The sequence below is a fragment of the Maniola hyperantus genome, chromosome Z, assembly GCF_902806685.2.
Source record: "Maniola hyperantus chromosome Z, iAphHyp1.2, whole genome shotgun sequence".
NCBI lineage: Eukaryota > Metazoa > Arthropoda > Insecta > Lepidoptera > Nymphalidae > Maniola > Maniola hyperantus.
The window spans coordinates 8185223-8200632 of record NC_048564.1 but is presented as its reverse complement, the minus strand read 5'-3'; the positions used below and the strand labels follow the sequence as shown (position 1 = coordinate 8200632).

General features: G+C 36.9%; 1 protein-coding gene across 1 annotated transcript; it reads left to right on the top strand.

The window, feature by feature from the left end:
* The first annotated feature begins 3725 nt into the window (after positions 1-3725).
* Positions 3726-6706, top strand: LOC117995720 (uncharacterized). The gene is made up of 5 exons (XM_069508814.1): positions 3726-3998; positions 4864-4988; positions 5325-5441; positions 5984-6067; positions 6602-6706. The coding sequence occupies exons 1-5, from the start codon at positions 3932-3934 to the stop codon at positions 6704-6706; spliced, it is 498 nt and encodes a 165-aa protein (XP_069364915.1). The 5' UTR covers positions 3726-3931.
* Positions 6707-15410: the final 8704 nt, after the last annotated feature.

Here is a 15410-nt window from a genome sequence, read left to right as displayed (position 1 = left end):
GTGCGAGAGCGCGAAAATTGAAATGCTATTTAAATGTACTTTACTAGAATATTTTATATTTTTGAACATGTTTTAAAAAAACATCAATAATTCCATTAACGTTTGTTTAAAACATGTTTAAAAATATATATTACAAGACTGACTCTTTAAGATACTAAATTATAAAACATTATAGAAATAAAAAGGTTTTAAGGGTTTGTAAAATATTTTATTTTCATAAATTCGTAACTAGGTACATAAAATACATACCCAAATTCAAGACCCACGAGATTGTGAAATAGGTAACGCTCAAATCCAAAATTTTTGGTTATTTACTTTTCATAACTTTCATATTACTACCACAACTGGTGTATTTCAACGATCTTCAAACTGGTGATTGCAAATTTGATAATTCGTAACTATATATTATTTCATTATCAGTCTTGCTTTCTAAATGTTGTCCTACTATCTCTTTTCATTGTTTAAATGGTTTCAAGGAGAGGAGTAGCCAGGTTTTGGAAAGCCATGCAAACATCTGAAAAAGTAATAACATAAAATATGCATTAGTCTATACTTACTTATTGTACTTAATTAGTTGATAGCTGATACCTATAATATAAAAATAACTTAGTCAATAAAGTTCAAAACAAATGTTGTAAGTACACTTAATTACAAAACAAAAAATTTACAGAATTAGTAGTTAATAATCCATAGCAATATAATAAATGCAAAAGTGTGTCAACCTGTCTGTATGCTAGCTTTTTACAGTAAATTTGTGTAACCGTTTATGATGAAATTTCGTACAGAGATAACTTGCATCCAGGTAAGGACATAGGCTTCTTTTGTCACGGAAAACTCAAACAGGTCCCATGGGATTCCCAAAAACCCTAAATCCACGTAGACAAAGTGGTGGTCATCATCTGTTTGGTACAGAGATAGCTTGCATCAGACGGTTGTAACTTGTAGGCCACATTTATCCCGGAAAATTGGACTTCTCACGGGATTTCTAAAATAGTTTTTTCGAGCGGACGAAATCGCAGGAACTATATACCTAGCATCATGATAAAATACCTAATGTGCTAATGGTGCCTTAATGGTGCATAGAGTTTGACTCATTGAAGTAATTTTGAGTTAGATTACGAGTAAGCTGATTTTATACTTACTGAATTAGTCACATCCAGACACACATCGAGATCTCCGTGGCATTTTTCTGCACAAATATATTCACAGAATAATCATTTCACAAAGCAAAAACAAGTCCGTAATCCGTAGCCGTGGTCAATCGTTCAGGCATAAATCGAGTCACTAAATCAATCCTTAGAATATAGTTATTGAGGTGGTGAAAGGAAATACAGACTACAGAGTCCTGTTATTAAAGCAGGGTCAGATAAATTTAACAGAAATATAAATATTTACTACAGCACACGAAAACATGAAAACTTGGTTATAATTTATTAATGTCATTAAAATTACACCAATGTGCCCGCCATCTATTGACGTCTTTTGTAAACTGTTCTCTATTTGTTTAGCCGTGCTCGCGCTTAGATGGCACCACAAGTGATTTTCAATTTGCGATTTTTTAATGTTCTAGAGTTGCACCCCTATGGTATAAACCGTTAAAATAGTTCACCTTTAAAATCAGGAAAAATCAAGGGAAAAATCGTATATTTGACACAGTTAAAATGGCACGTGAAAACTCATTTTCTACGAATTAAAACCAAAGAAATTTTAAGTAAGTACTAATTATTGATGTAATAAGAATAATTATTACTTTGTATATCGATGATTATAACTAACCCGACTTGTGTCCGTCTTTGTTTTATTTATTTTTGATGGTTCCTGGTCAGGTTAGAGCAGGGCTAGAGTGGAATCCGTTCGTCTATGGTCTTGCACATTTGATGAAATCGTAGGTTTGACCTATAAATACATTTAGGTACTCTTTGGGTTTGACGTTGGTAGGTACAACTTTTTGACAAAGTTAATTTTTTGAAAAAACTTGTATGAAATAAAAACAATTATATGATTTTTTTTGTTTAAAAATCTTTATTGCATGCCTTCTTCTACATTAATTGTCGTTATTGTCTTAATCACTAGTGGATTAAATGTTGTTTACTGTTATGAATATGAAGAAAATGATGTCATGATTGCTAAACCTATTTTGGATCCCAAAGAACTGATAAATTATGCACGCCGAGAAAATTTAGGAAGGCGTGGTCTGTTTAAGCGCCGTCCTAATAAAAATATTCACTTAAAAACACCTCTTACAACTATAAAATGTTCTACGGAGGAAACTGTAAGCACTGGTGAGAACTAATGATATTATACTATAATTTTACGTTCGTCTTAGATATATGTATGCGTATTAAAACGGTTATTGTTAATGAGTAAGTCAGAAGATACAAAACACACGAGAGTAGAAGAGATAAGTAGGTAGCTGTCTACGAATATGGCTCAAATGCGGCAGGTAGTTTTGAGTGTTAACTCGTATGTAATGTATCATAATATTATGAGCAACTTTTTACATCAAATCTAATATTTACAATATTTAAAAAAAAACCTAAGAAGCCTACAATAAGCCTAAGAATATACTATAAAGGATAGATAGAGAAAGCTTTCTATTATGCTTGAGATGTTGTTTGGTTTAAGTTTAGATGAGGAAGATAAAGACATTCTGAAATTGCGTAAAATTTGGAGCCGATGGGGCAAATGGAGTCGGTGTTCTGTAACGTGCGGTGATGGAGTGATCACCCGGCGACGGTCGTGCGTGATCGGAAGGTGTGCGCCTGGAGAGTTTGAGGAGCAAAGGCGCCCTTGTAACCGCGCCCCGTGCGTCGCCGCACCAGAAGTCGGAGAGGATTTCCGGGAATCAGATTGATGAACCTTTTTGGTCACCTTATTCAGGTCTAGCTTAGTATTTCGAACTTACGAGCACCTAGCGCAGTATTTAATAGTTTACATTATTCATTTTCCTAGTGCGTAAATTTCTTTTGATCAATCCAAACTTGGTACCTGATACAATTTTTACTTAAATGTACTTATGTATATATTTAAATTTTAAGGCGTTCTTAAAATTAATTATGTTCTTGAATTTTAGTTTTAGCAGTCGCCCAAATTTTAAGGGACCCTTAAATGTTTAGATGATAAATATTTAAGAAACCCTGCGGCCCAGCTGGGAGGAGGTGCGTCCTACGGGTTGGCCAGCGGACGCGACTCCATACTCCCCATCCCGCTCATCACCCGCTCTTGATTAGGATGCGTCCGCACGTCCTCCTTCCGATTTCTAGTAAATATTACTTAAGATAAACTTGTTCTACACGCTGGCCGCCCGGCAGGACGCAACCGCTCCCAACTGGACCGTCGACTTAAAATTGAAGAACACTATTAAGAACTGCTTAAAACTTAAGACACCCGTAGATAGCAGAAGTAAGAATAGTAGTTCCATTCGTAAATTTGAGAGACTAGAAATTTAAAAAACTTTTGTAGCAATTTTACCTATTCATCTATCACTACAGAGTACTGACTTCACACACCCTTGAGAACATTATGGAGAACTCTCAGGCATGCAGGTTTCCTCACGATGTTTTCCTTCACCGTTAAAGAAAAACGCACGTAACTCCGTAAAGTTAGAGGTGCGTGCCTGGGATCGAACCCCCGACCTCCCAAATAGGAGGCGGACGTCATAACCACTAGGCTATCACGGCTTATCACGGTTTATCCATTTTTCACTCTTGAAGTCAAGATAATTATTCAACAGCTAATTCTCTGAATAGCGTTGAATGAAGACCAACATAATGCTTTCCAGGGAACAACTACCTATCGAGTATTGTTATGGTAAATATTTTTTATTCGAGGAATCAGTTTTGCAGTAGTGTATAAAGTGGAACAGTCCTGTTGTTTCTTACTCATTTTCTTTTTGATCGTTTAGAAGTTCAAGTACACATAATATTATACAATGAACGTTTATTTTATCACGGTGACTTTTCTGTATGTTGTATCAGATTTTGTTGTGTTATTACAATGTAAGTGTTTCTTTAAATAAAGTAGGTATTGGTACCAGATACCTACCTTGGTTGTAATGTATACCTACAACGCAAATATCACTCTTAAACACTCTAACTCTACCTTCCTATAATTGTCTTCTAAACATAGAGATTTCCGTGCCAAAGACTTTAACCCTTTTGTCGTCCTTGCCAATATGAAATGCTAGATAATTAAACAGTTATACAGTCAGATAGTAGATAGTTGTATCTACAAAATATTTTATTTTTATTTATTATCTATCATCAAATCAAAATACATACAAATCAAAAAGCTTAAACTAAAAACACTGAAAAAACCACAGAGGTTTGTCCTCAGTGCCTCGCTGCAACGATTATAGGTACCTATTAACTAATTACTTAAAGAAATAATCTACAGTAGGTATAGAACGCGAAGAATCAAGTAAGTATGTAACATATAATCGTGAGTAGTATTATTAAATTTATAGGTTTATTAGGTGAATAGGATTAGCACTAATATAAATAATTATATAATCTAAATAGACACAAAAGACTCAGCCATCTAACTTTGCTAAAAAATATTCTTTTAATTTATACTTAATGTTTTTAATATCTATTTTTTTAATCAGCGTTGGAGGTAGTTCATTTATGAATCGCGGAACCAAGTACGCAGTGGTTCGCTCGCCGTAAGTATTGTTAGCGCGCGTAGTGTGGACGCGGTTAGCCGTCATCACTCGCGTCTGTACAGGAAGTTTTTTTTCCGGAGTATCTTCTCGTTGAAGAACTCCTCCTTTAGTAATGAACATTTAAATTTTCGCCCGAAGCTGTCTCGTGAGACTTTCTAGACTCTGACTATAATTATTATGTTAATGTGATTGATTTTTAGCAACCAAAGACGATCAGCACAAACCTTCAACCTCGGTAGCGGCGAATGACTTCACCTCAGCTATGGATAAATGGGAGACGAATCCTGACTTGAAATTACTATGGCTCTATCGGCCGCCTTCTTTAGTAAGCACTTTTATGACTAAGTGATACGTTTAATATCGTATTATACTAGAGCATGCAATGTGCCGCAAAACAGCCTCAAACCATTGATTGAAATGTGAAGTTACAGCTGTTTCGAACAAAAATCATGACATTTCACAAGCTTTTAATCCAAACACAGACTCTGGCTATCAAGCAATATAAGCTATGGCTTATATTCTCTAATATTGGAAATCATCTCAGTTTGAAAAGAGTAACCGCCGAGATTCTTACTGGTTTTGTTAGGTCTTACCTAGTGCATTTTTTTAATTCTTTTATCTCTGTATTTTTTTTAAATTGCAATAATTTTATTTTTGTCAGCAGCAATCTCAACTGCCGGATGAGCAGTTGACCCATCGCGTAGTATTGAGACCACCTCATGTTATTACAAAGCTAGCAAAACCGTTGTCGTATGGATTCAACCCTTTCTTTCGAAAGGTAAGTACGTCTAGGTAGGTGGGTAAAGTTACTGTTAACAGAGAGAGCCAGTGCGTGCCATACCTTCCTTATTTTATAAAAGCTGAAGGTTTCTCTGCGTGTCGTCCCCAACACTGGGAGGAACGTTTGTTTGGATAATTAAATAGTATTAGAAATCACGTCATGCATTGCCAAATACTGAGTGTCGTGGCAACCCGCTGTCAGACACCCTTAAAACTTTTAAACTTTAAGGGTGTCTGGCAGGGGTTCCCATGCCAATGCATGACGTGATTTCTAGTACTATTCTGAAAAAAATATAAAAAAAATGACTTTATACTTTGACGTAAGATTTTTTTACACCTTAAATATTGCCTGTTATCTCACAAAGCCACCATGATCCAAACAAACATACAAACAAACGTTCCTCGCAGTGTTGGGGACAATACGCACAGAAACTTTCAGCTTTTGTAAAATAAGGAAGATCTAGCACGCGCTGGCTCTTAGGCCATTGGTTTTTACAGATTATCTTAATTTGAGACTAATATTATATTTATGTTTCGCAGTCATATTTCGAACCATTTGAAAGGCGCCAAAGGCCAGTAACACTTATTGGTTTTCGCAAAAACGGAATTTTCCCTGTAAAGGCGGTAAGATAATCTTTAGGTACCCTAATAGTATTCTACCAATGTATATCTTAAACAACGACATCCGTAGTAGACAATCGAGTAGGTGAAGCTGAATGCAGAGGCATCGAAGCGAGTCTTCGGGCGTTTAAAATCTGTCGCGTCGTCGTTGCATCAACTATGGATCAGGCCATGAGTTATCTTCATTGCCATAACACGTTGTGATCGAATTTCATGAAAGCCATGACAGTCAAAACTTCTTTATCGTCACATGCAAACTGTGGAATCAACTCCCTTCGGCGGTTTTCCCATTAGATTACAACATGGGGTTATTCAAGGGGCGGACCAACAAATTCCTGAAAGGCCAGCAACGCATTGGTGGTTCCTCTGGTACTGCAAATGTTCATGGGCAGAAGTAATCACTTAACATCAGGTGACCCGCCTGCTCGTTTACTCGCTATTTTATATTTAAAAAAGCTTTAACTAGGCTTACGGATTTCGACTAAGTATTGACTTTAATATTGAATGAAGACATACTTAGTAATTCATTGTTTTCAGGCGAAGCCAAGTATTCCTTTGTCGTCTGAAGTTGCAGAATTGCAATCCTCGTTTAATGATATTAGCAGTTTTTGGCAAGATGACACCCAACTCTTTAATTTGTAAAAGTGATTTTAAATAACTTTATTTTAATAAATAATTAATTTGGTACGCTTTTTATTACTATGTACATATAGGATTTATATATGGTATCACTACCTATATTATAAATGTGTAAGTGTGTTTGTTTGTTTGTTTGTTTGTTTGTTGGCTTGTAGGTTCGTCCTGCAATCACGTCGCAACGGAGCAACAGATTGACGTGATTGTTTGCATCTATGTATGCATCTAACATTTTAAGAACTCCTTCGTCATATTTGCTCTATGTCATGTCATGTCATGATTAGTGGATTATGGAACCTGTCAATGATCTTGTCAACAATACGATTTTAGACATAGGTATACATTCATCCAAGATTTTATATAGGTACTATCTCTATGATATTGTAGGATGTAGATCTTGATGTAGATTGTATTGTACCAATGACATGCATTGTATTGTACGGATGAAGGCTAAGCATAGAGCAATTGATATGGCGAGTAAGTTCTCAAAACTTATGCATAGTAAAATTATAACAAAAAAGGATTTATACTAATACATTTTCCTAACTTTGTGATGTTGAGTTGTGATGACATGGCAAGTGTCATTTTATACTAAGCATGTCATTCAGTAGGACTAAGGACTAAGTAATAAAAATATGGGTTCAAGTTCTGGTCATAATTTTATCAATATTTGACTCATTGCCGTTTGCCAAGCTGCTTGTGTGAATTGTTACTTTCTGTTTAGGAATTACAATATTAAGTAGTCATCATGATATTATAGTAAGTATAATAATCCTATCAATCCTCCATACTATTACTATTTGATTACCTACTTTTTTACTATTTACTATATCCATCCATACTTAAAGTGCGAAAGTGTGTCTGTCTGTCTGGTAACTTTCACGGCCCAACAGTTTAACCGGTTTCGATGAAATTTGGTACAGAGTTAGCCTACATCCCGGGAAAGGACATAGGCAAATTTTTATCCCGGAAAATTAAAAATTCCACACTGGATTTTTAAAAAACCTAAATCCACGACGAAGTCACGGGCATCATCTATAGTATAGAGTTAGCTTACATCCCGGGAAAAAAAAGGCTACTTTTTAACACAGAAAAACAAGAATTCCCACGGGATTCTTAAAGAGCCATTCGTTTTACTGATTTACATGAAATTTGGTACAGAGGTAGCGTGTATCCCAGAAAATAGAGGCAACTCTTTATCCCAAAAAATCGAAGAGTTCAAACGGGATTTAAAAAACCGAAATCCACGCGGATAAAGTCGCGTGCATCATGTAGTATATTAATATGTCTATATAAATATACCTGTTCTTTTTTTCATAGTGAAGCAAAAAATTATACAACGTACCTACCTACTTGGAGGAATAAATTAGTGGTTCTATTCCCTTTGTTATACCTACAGTGCCTATGTTTTTGGTTAGGTGGCTCAGACTAATGATGATTAACTAGTGAGTCACGACGATTATTTTTAGAATCACAGCTAAGTGGGCTAGTACCTATTATAAAACAAAGTCCCTCCGCCGCGGCGTCTGCCTGTTCACGCTATATTCTGCAGTGAAAATACTGAAGGGATTTTCACACGGTTTTCACCAATATATAGACGTATTCTGCGAGGTTTAGGAGTTAAACTTATGTGTTAACAAGCCTAAAAGTAATAGTTGCCAATTTAGCCAAAAATCGTGTTACTTGAGAACATTATTTGGTAAACGCCGCTGCTTAAACCACCAAGAAATGGTGATTGTAAAAAAAACTGGATTGTGCACTTTTTCTCAGACCAGTGTGCATTTGGAACCCTCGTGGCTTCATTTTTAAATGAACCCTAATTTAGATCGACTACATCCCTATATCAGATATTTGACTTTTAAGAAGTGTTGCTCTACTTTTAAAATTAATGATTTATCAATATCGGCTCTGCAATGGCACTTATAATACTATAATATTAATATTATGTAGGTAACTATAATAATATTACGAAGAACCTTTATAGATCAAAGTTCCAATTTTTTCTTAGGAATGTTTGAAATGATTAAGGTCCTAAAGACAGGATTCACGGGCTTTTATTACAGGAATCGATCAATGGGTTATAAAAAAAGTAAAAACCGTGAAGTGCTATTAAATTAGAACGTGGAAATTGAAGATAAGGATGAAAAAGCATCCCTTTTGTTGTTTTCAATATATCTCGTAAACAACGCAAAATTTCGGTATTTTAAGTTTTTTTTTCTTGTTCATCAGCATCTTTTTTAGGGTTCAGTTCAGTACCTCAAAAGGAAAAAGGAACCCTTATAGGATTACTTCGATATCAGTCTGTCTGTCTGTCTGTTCGTTTGTCGTGTCTATCAAGAAAACCGATAAGGTACTTCCCGTTGACCCAGAATCATTGGCAGGTAGGTAGGTCTTATGGCACAAGTTAAATTCGAAAACCATGGATTTGTGGTTACATCACAAGAACAAAATCAAAATGACATGTTCATGACCAATTAGTATTTTCAATTTTCAAAGTAAGATAACTAAGTATACCAAGTAGGGTACCATTTGGAAAGGCTTTATCTGTAAAATCTAATACAGATTTTTATTTATTTTTATGCATAATAGTTTTTGATTTATCGTGCAAAATGTCGAAAATATACGACTGTAGTAGGTACAGAACCCTCATTGCGCTAGTCTGGCACGCACTTGGCCGGTCTTTTTAAGCTGAGATATAGGTAACGGCCGTAGATTAATTATTGATCTCGCTCCGCGGCATTGCTCAAGGTAAAAAATAGTAGATTAAATTTCCTTTACAATGCCGGGTTTAAATATTTTTTGATTAAATTTGACTGAGATATGGACATATGAACCTATTTTTTTTTGCAAAAATTGAAAATTACCTGTTCTATTTTTTGTAAAAAATGCGTGGAGATTAATTCTGACAATGTCATAGACTTATTATAGAGATAACCACATCACTGGACAATATACAAGAAGCTGATATTGCAGAAGATGACATTATTAAAGACTAATTGACCAGCCCTGGCTTCGCACGGGGAGCCTACCTATTCCATAGACAAATTTCATGAGAAATGTTTATAAAGATAGATTCTAATAGATATAAGTTTTGGTTCGTGCCAAGCTAGAAACCAGCGCTTGTATTTGGAATCCATATGAAAGCACGTACACCTTGCTACTTGAAAAGGTTCAAAAAGCCTTTCTAAGGTATTTATATAAAAAATTGCACGGGTATTACCCATTTATGTATCCCACAAAATTTCTCCAAGGGCACTTGGGTTTCCACTCGCTCAAAACCCGAAGAGACTGCGACCAAATTGGTACAATTTGCAAAATTCTTAGGGGTGTGATTGACTGCTCTGAACTACACAACAAGCTCTGCTGCGTTTATGCACCCTCTAATTACAGCTATCTCCGCCACCGCTCCAAATTTTTCGTAAGTCCGTTTAGTCACACGGTAGCGCGTTCCAGGTCACCCATACCGCGCACTTTGGCTGCGCTCAACGCACTGCTGAAGGAGTCCCCTCGCTGTGACATATTTGCTGACAAATGGGCTGACCTCATGGGTCAGATCTTGCACTTTTGTGAAAATTTATAATTTTGCTTTTTAAAATTTATAATTTTAAGTTGTTAATTTTTGTAAGTATGTTTATGTTAGTTTGTACTCGTATTTTATAATAATAATAATAATCAAGATCAGGTGGTCAAGACGCGGAACTACCGAAAGCAAGATCAGGTGGTCAAGACGCGGAACTACCGAAAGTACATTCTGAAGGATGGCACTCACGACATCTGTCGAGCTTGTCGCCATCCCGGCGAGTCACTCAGACATGTGCTTTCGGGATGCTCAGCGCTTGCCAACACTGAGTATCTGCACAGACACAACCAAGCAGCCAAGATCCTTCACCAAGAGCTTGCTCTGAAGTACGGTCTCCTGGATGAGAGGCTGCCGTATTACAAGTACACACCGGTGCCGGTACTCGAGCGCGACGGAGTCCGGCTCTATTGGGACCGGTCCATCATCACGGACAGGACTATTCTAGCGAATAAGCCTGATATCGTGGTGGTGGACCGGGCACAGTCGAGGGTGTTTTTGGTGGACATCACCATTCCGTATGACGAAAACCTCGTGAGAGCTGAGACGGAGAAAAAGCGCAAGTATCTCGATCTGGCTCACGAGGTTTCCGACATGTGGCATGTGGAGTCCACTGAAATCATCCCAATCGTCATATCTGCGAATGGGTTGATCCCAGTCAGCCTCGCTCACCATCTGAGGCGACTGGGGTTCCGTGGCAGTTCGCTCGCAGCCAGGATGCAAAAAGCGGTCTTGCTGGACTCGGCTAGGATAGTCCGCCGATTTCTTCACCTGTCGCCCTGACCCCCGGCCGTTTGGTCTCCCCTGCCGGGGTGTAATCCTCCGCCCGGTACAAATATGTATGTATGTAATGTTTATGTAGGTTTATTTATTTTTATGTATGTAAGTATATTATATTTCTTTTGGCTATTATATATATTTATCTTGTACACGGGCGTGAGAGTAGATATATCGATAATAATAATAATAAGATAAGCTTAATATATAATATTCATTTCATGCTACACCATGTGCCGTCCGTGTACGGACACGGCACGGTGAAGCATATACAGCTTCATAAGAAATGGTGGTGATGTTTTGAATCGTGTCTTGTCCGCGTACGAACGTGCGAACGTGGTACGGCTCGTGCCCGCCACGTGTTGGCATAAATCATCCTCAGGCTGGTTAAACCACTGGTAGGCACTAGGCGTTAATAAATTATCCGTGCTCATCAATGACTTTAAATTGGTGCTGCAGCCTGCATCAGCTGTGCATACAATATATTTTAGCCATTTATCCGTAGGTACACATGGTGTGTACGTACCTACCTATTGATTCCCCATAATAACGCTCAGTTTATTAACATGCAGAATCATTCAATATTATTGTAGAACAATCAGTTTGTCTTTATTTTTTGAAGTAGAAGTCGCGTTTGTTACGTTATACGTTATACCTAGGTATTGGGAATAATGCAAAGTCTGGTGAATTTTTAATTATGCGATTTCTGTTGGTTTTATTTTATTAACTGACCTATAAAAATGCACCTGTCAGTGGTATTGTTAGATACTCGAGCATCGGCGCCGAATCTTTTTGTCCTCGGCAAAGAAAAGGTAATCCAATCCAAATAAGTATACAGAAAGTTGGAAAAATGAGCATTTGGTGCACAGGTAAGTAAAACAGGTTGCGTGAGCGGGGCGTGTAGTTCCCTTTTTTTTGTTCAGTAGAATTCAGCAGAGCGTCCAAAGTCCAAACTCCAAAGACGTTCAAATCAAGAGAATAGGTTATTTGATAAATCATCTTATGTAACAGTTTATAAATAAATTTTAATGGGTCAAATTTAGCTAAGAGATGACAATCGGAGAGTGAACGCCCCGCACACCCGCATAGCCCCCGCGCTAACCCGGTGCGGGCGAGCGTGGTTGACGTACGGGTGTGCGGTGCGTCCCCTCGCCTAATACCCCGATTGCCATCTTGACCCTTCGTACTAGTCATATAATATTAAATAATACTGCCTATATTAAGTATAAAATTAAATCAATAATTTAAAAAAGCCCCTAATAAAAAATAAAACAACTAGGTATATTTTGACCTGGTAGAGTTTGTTGTAAGCTCTTCTTAGACCTGGGCGCATTTGGAACCCTTGTAGCTGTAGTTTTAAGTTTACGTAATAATTAATCATTATCACCACTAACATCATTGTATTGTAAATTCAGCAATTGACCATCAGAAAGTGTACAACAGTACCCAATTTAAACAAATTATTTGACTTGGCCTTTGGCCCTTTAAGTTTAATTAGGCTATTGATTTTGTCCTAAAGAAAGGAACTAAGACGTTCACGAGTTTATATTGCAGCAATTGTTCAATGGGTTATAAAAGAACAAAAACCGCGGAGTGCTATTAAATTAGAGGGTGGAAATTGAGGATAAGGATGAAAAAGCATCCCTTTTGGTGTATATCTATATTTTGCGATGTTTATGAGATATATTGGAAACACCAAAAGGGATGCTTTTTCATCCTTATCCTCAATTTCTAGCCTCTAATATAATAACACTCCGCGGTTTTTACTTCTTTTATAACCCATAGAACGATTCCTGCAATAAAAACCCGTGAACGTCTTTGGTTGACATAATCAAGAGCCTAAATATAGTAATAGGTATTTTGATCCAAGCGTCGTCGTGTCGGGGGACTCTGACTTCACTTATTTTAAAGTGTTTCTCACACTTTATTGAGTCGAATCTTAGTCGGAATGGAGGTAGCGTTGAGTCTGTGTTATGTGCGAAGGGCTTTATAAAGTAGTCATGTTTAATAAAAAACAGGAAGGTAGTGTGTAGTTAAAATAGTCATATTATATTAGTGAGGTACCTTACAGGAGTACCTATAGCATTTGCGACCGCGTTGCGAAAGTAATAAAATGCCTACCTAATTACACAAATAAGGTATCTTAAATGTAAACTTTGCTAGTTCAAAGAATGCGTTATACAGTCGTAATTATTACATTTATTCGATACATAATATTATAACTATGTTCCGGTGTAATTTGCATAACACTAAGCGATAAGGATTTGGTAGGTAGGTACAGTACTGTGGGAAGGTATCTACATTTACTTTTGCGCAACCACTATTACAGATTTCATTTAGGTTTACAATTATTTTAATTTATTTTACTTATAGGAAATTGAGACAGTACCTTGAGTTTCAGTACCTATATCAAATTGATTTCATGATGTGAGATGATCATCATCATCATCATGATCCACCGATTGCCAGTCCACTACTGAGCATGGTCTCCTCTCAGAATGAGAAAAGTTTAGCAGAGTCCACAACGCTGGACAAGATTATATAGAATTCTCAGGCATGTAAGTAAGTTCCCTCACGAATTTTTCCTTTACCATTAAAGCAAGTGATAGGTATTACATAGCTCCGAAAAATTCGTACTCCCGAGTCCCGACCTTCCGAATAGGAAGCACGATGTGACCGATATGATTGTGATATTAAAAGTAATTTTACAAAAACCATTCAGCCATTTCCTGCCTGGAGGAGCCCAATTTTAATGTGTTTTGGAAATGTTTTTGTTTTTAGACAATAATATCTTAAATGTGTAACTATTTAAAAGATATATTTTTAGAATCAGCTCGTTCAGCCTTCATTTAATTCAAATACAAAAATGGTTATTTTTATGGTTGCAAATAACGAAAGTCTGGCCTTCATGGGCTCTTAGTCCATTGCTATTTGATTAATATTGTGCGGTTTATATACCCATAATATTGGCAGTTTGGTACCTAAATACATACACATAATACCATAAATGTGTGTATAAATAAATGTGTTTAGACTTTAGAGGCGTAAAATACCTACTTACAACTTAGTTTTTTATTAATCATAAGTCGTGTTTTTTCCTTTGTAAAACATGGTACAGTAAAAACGGCTTTGTTCAACAGCCATAGATGTTGTCACGATATTTGGCAAAATAATACTTGTACCTACTTAATATACCGGGTGTAACCAGAACGCTAGCAAAAACTTAGCGTGATTGTTAGGTATACTACCTAAATACAATTCAATACTAATAACAATTTGCCTCATTTTGTAGTTTTGGTGATTTTGTATTTTTCAAACCCGCAATGTATAGCGTGCAAAATCGGGTCAATGCCCCACCTACGACGCGGCATTGACTTCGAGTGACCTATTCACGGAACGTTCGTTGAGCAGTAGCGTCAGTCAAATGTTTTATTTGCAATATATCGTGAATTTGTACAAAATATAGATTTTTTTATTTTTTTTCTGCGTTTTTTTATGTATCATATCAGTAATCATCAGTACTATCACCTGTCTTCGTTTTTACCGACGTTCTGGTTACACCCTGTATAAGTAGGTACCTAGCAGCTACGGATGACTTAGTGAATCTTTTCAAGTTCGTACCTCGTTCGTAAATGCGAAAGTGTGTCTGTCTGTCTGTCTATATACTAGCCTTTCACGGCTCAACCGTTCAACCGATTTTGATGAAATTTGGTACAGAGATAGCTTGCATACCGGGGAAGGACATAGGCTAGACTTTTTATCCCATATTATAAGAGTTCCCACGGGATTTTTAAAACTCAAATCCACGCCTACGAAGTCGCGGGCATCAGCTAGTAACCTATAAATGTAACGATAGTTGGCTGCATAAAGCCTGTAGAGTGTGGACGACAGTGTCTGCTCATTGTTAGGTATTTTGTTCTGTTCTTTCATAATTATAAGAATTGTGAAACGTAAAGTTCACTAACGAACCAATCGCGTTGCTGCGTACCACCAAATAGATAAACCATTGACGGTGCAGGTTCAAGGTCAGAGTTCTTTCTATTTTAAACTAGCGGACACCCCACGTGTGTTACTACGCCAAAAAAAACTAAAATCACAACTCTAAAACCACCTTCGTATTATATTTTCTTCGGAATAGTATAATAAATCACGGCATGCTCTCCAGGTAGCAGGAACAGGTAAGTTCACCTCGATCACCCGCCCGTCACGCTCGCTATCCCGCACCGGGTTAGCGCGGGGGCTATGCGGGTGTCTGTCGCGTACTATAGGGATTGCTTATCACAGAGCGAATATTATCGATCATGAAAAATTTTAGATACCTATCTGATCAGTTAGGTACTTAACATTTGTCAAAAT

Coding starts and splice junctions, on each gene's coding strand:
- LOC117995720 (XM_069508814.1), top strand. CDS start 3,932: ATGAACGTTTATTTTATCACGGTGACTTTTCTGTATGTTGTATCAGAT. Junction 3,999..4,863: donor TTTTGTTGTGTTATTACAAT/GTAAGTGTTTCT, acceptor ATTGATTTTTAG/CAACCAAAGACGATCAGCAC. Junction 6,068..6,601: donor GAATTTTCCCTGTAAAGGCG/GTAAGATAATCT, acceptor CATTGTTTTCAG/GCGAAGCCAAGTATTCCTTT.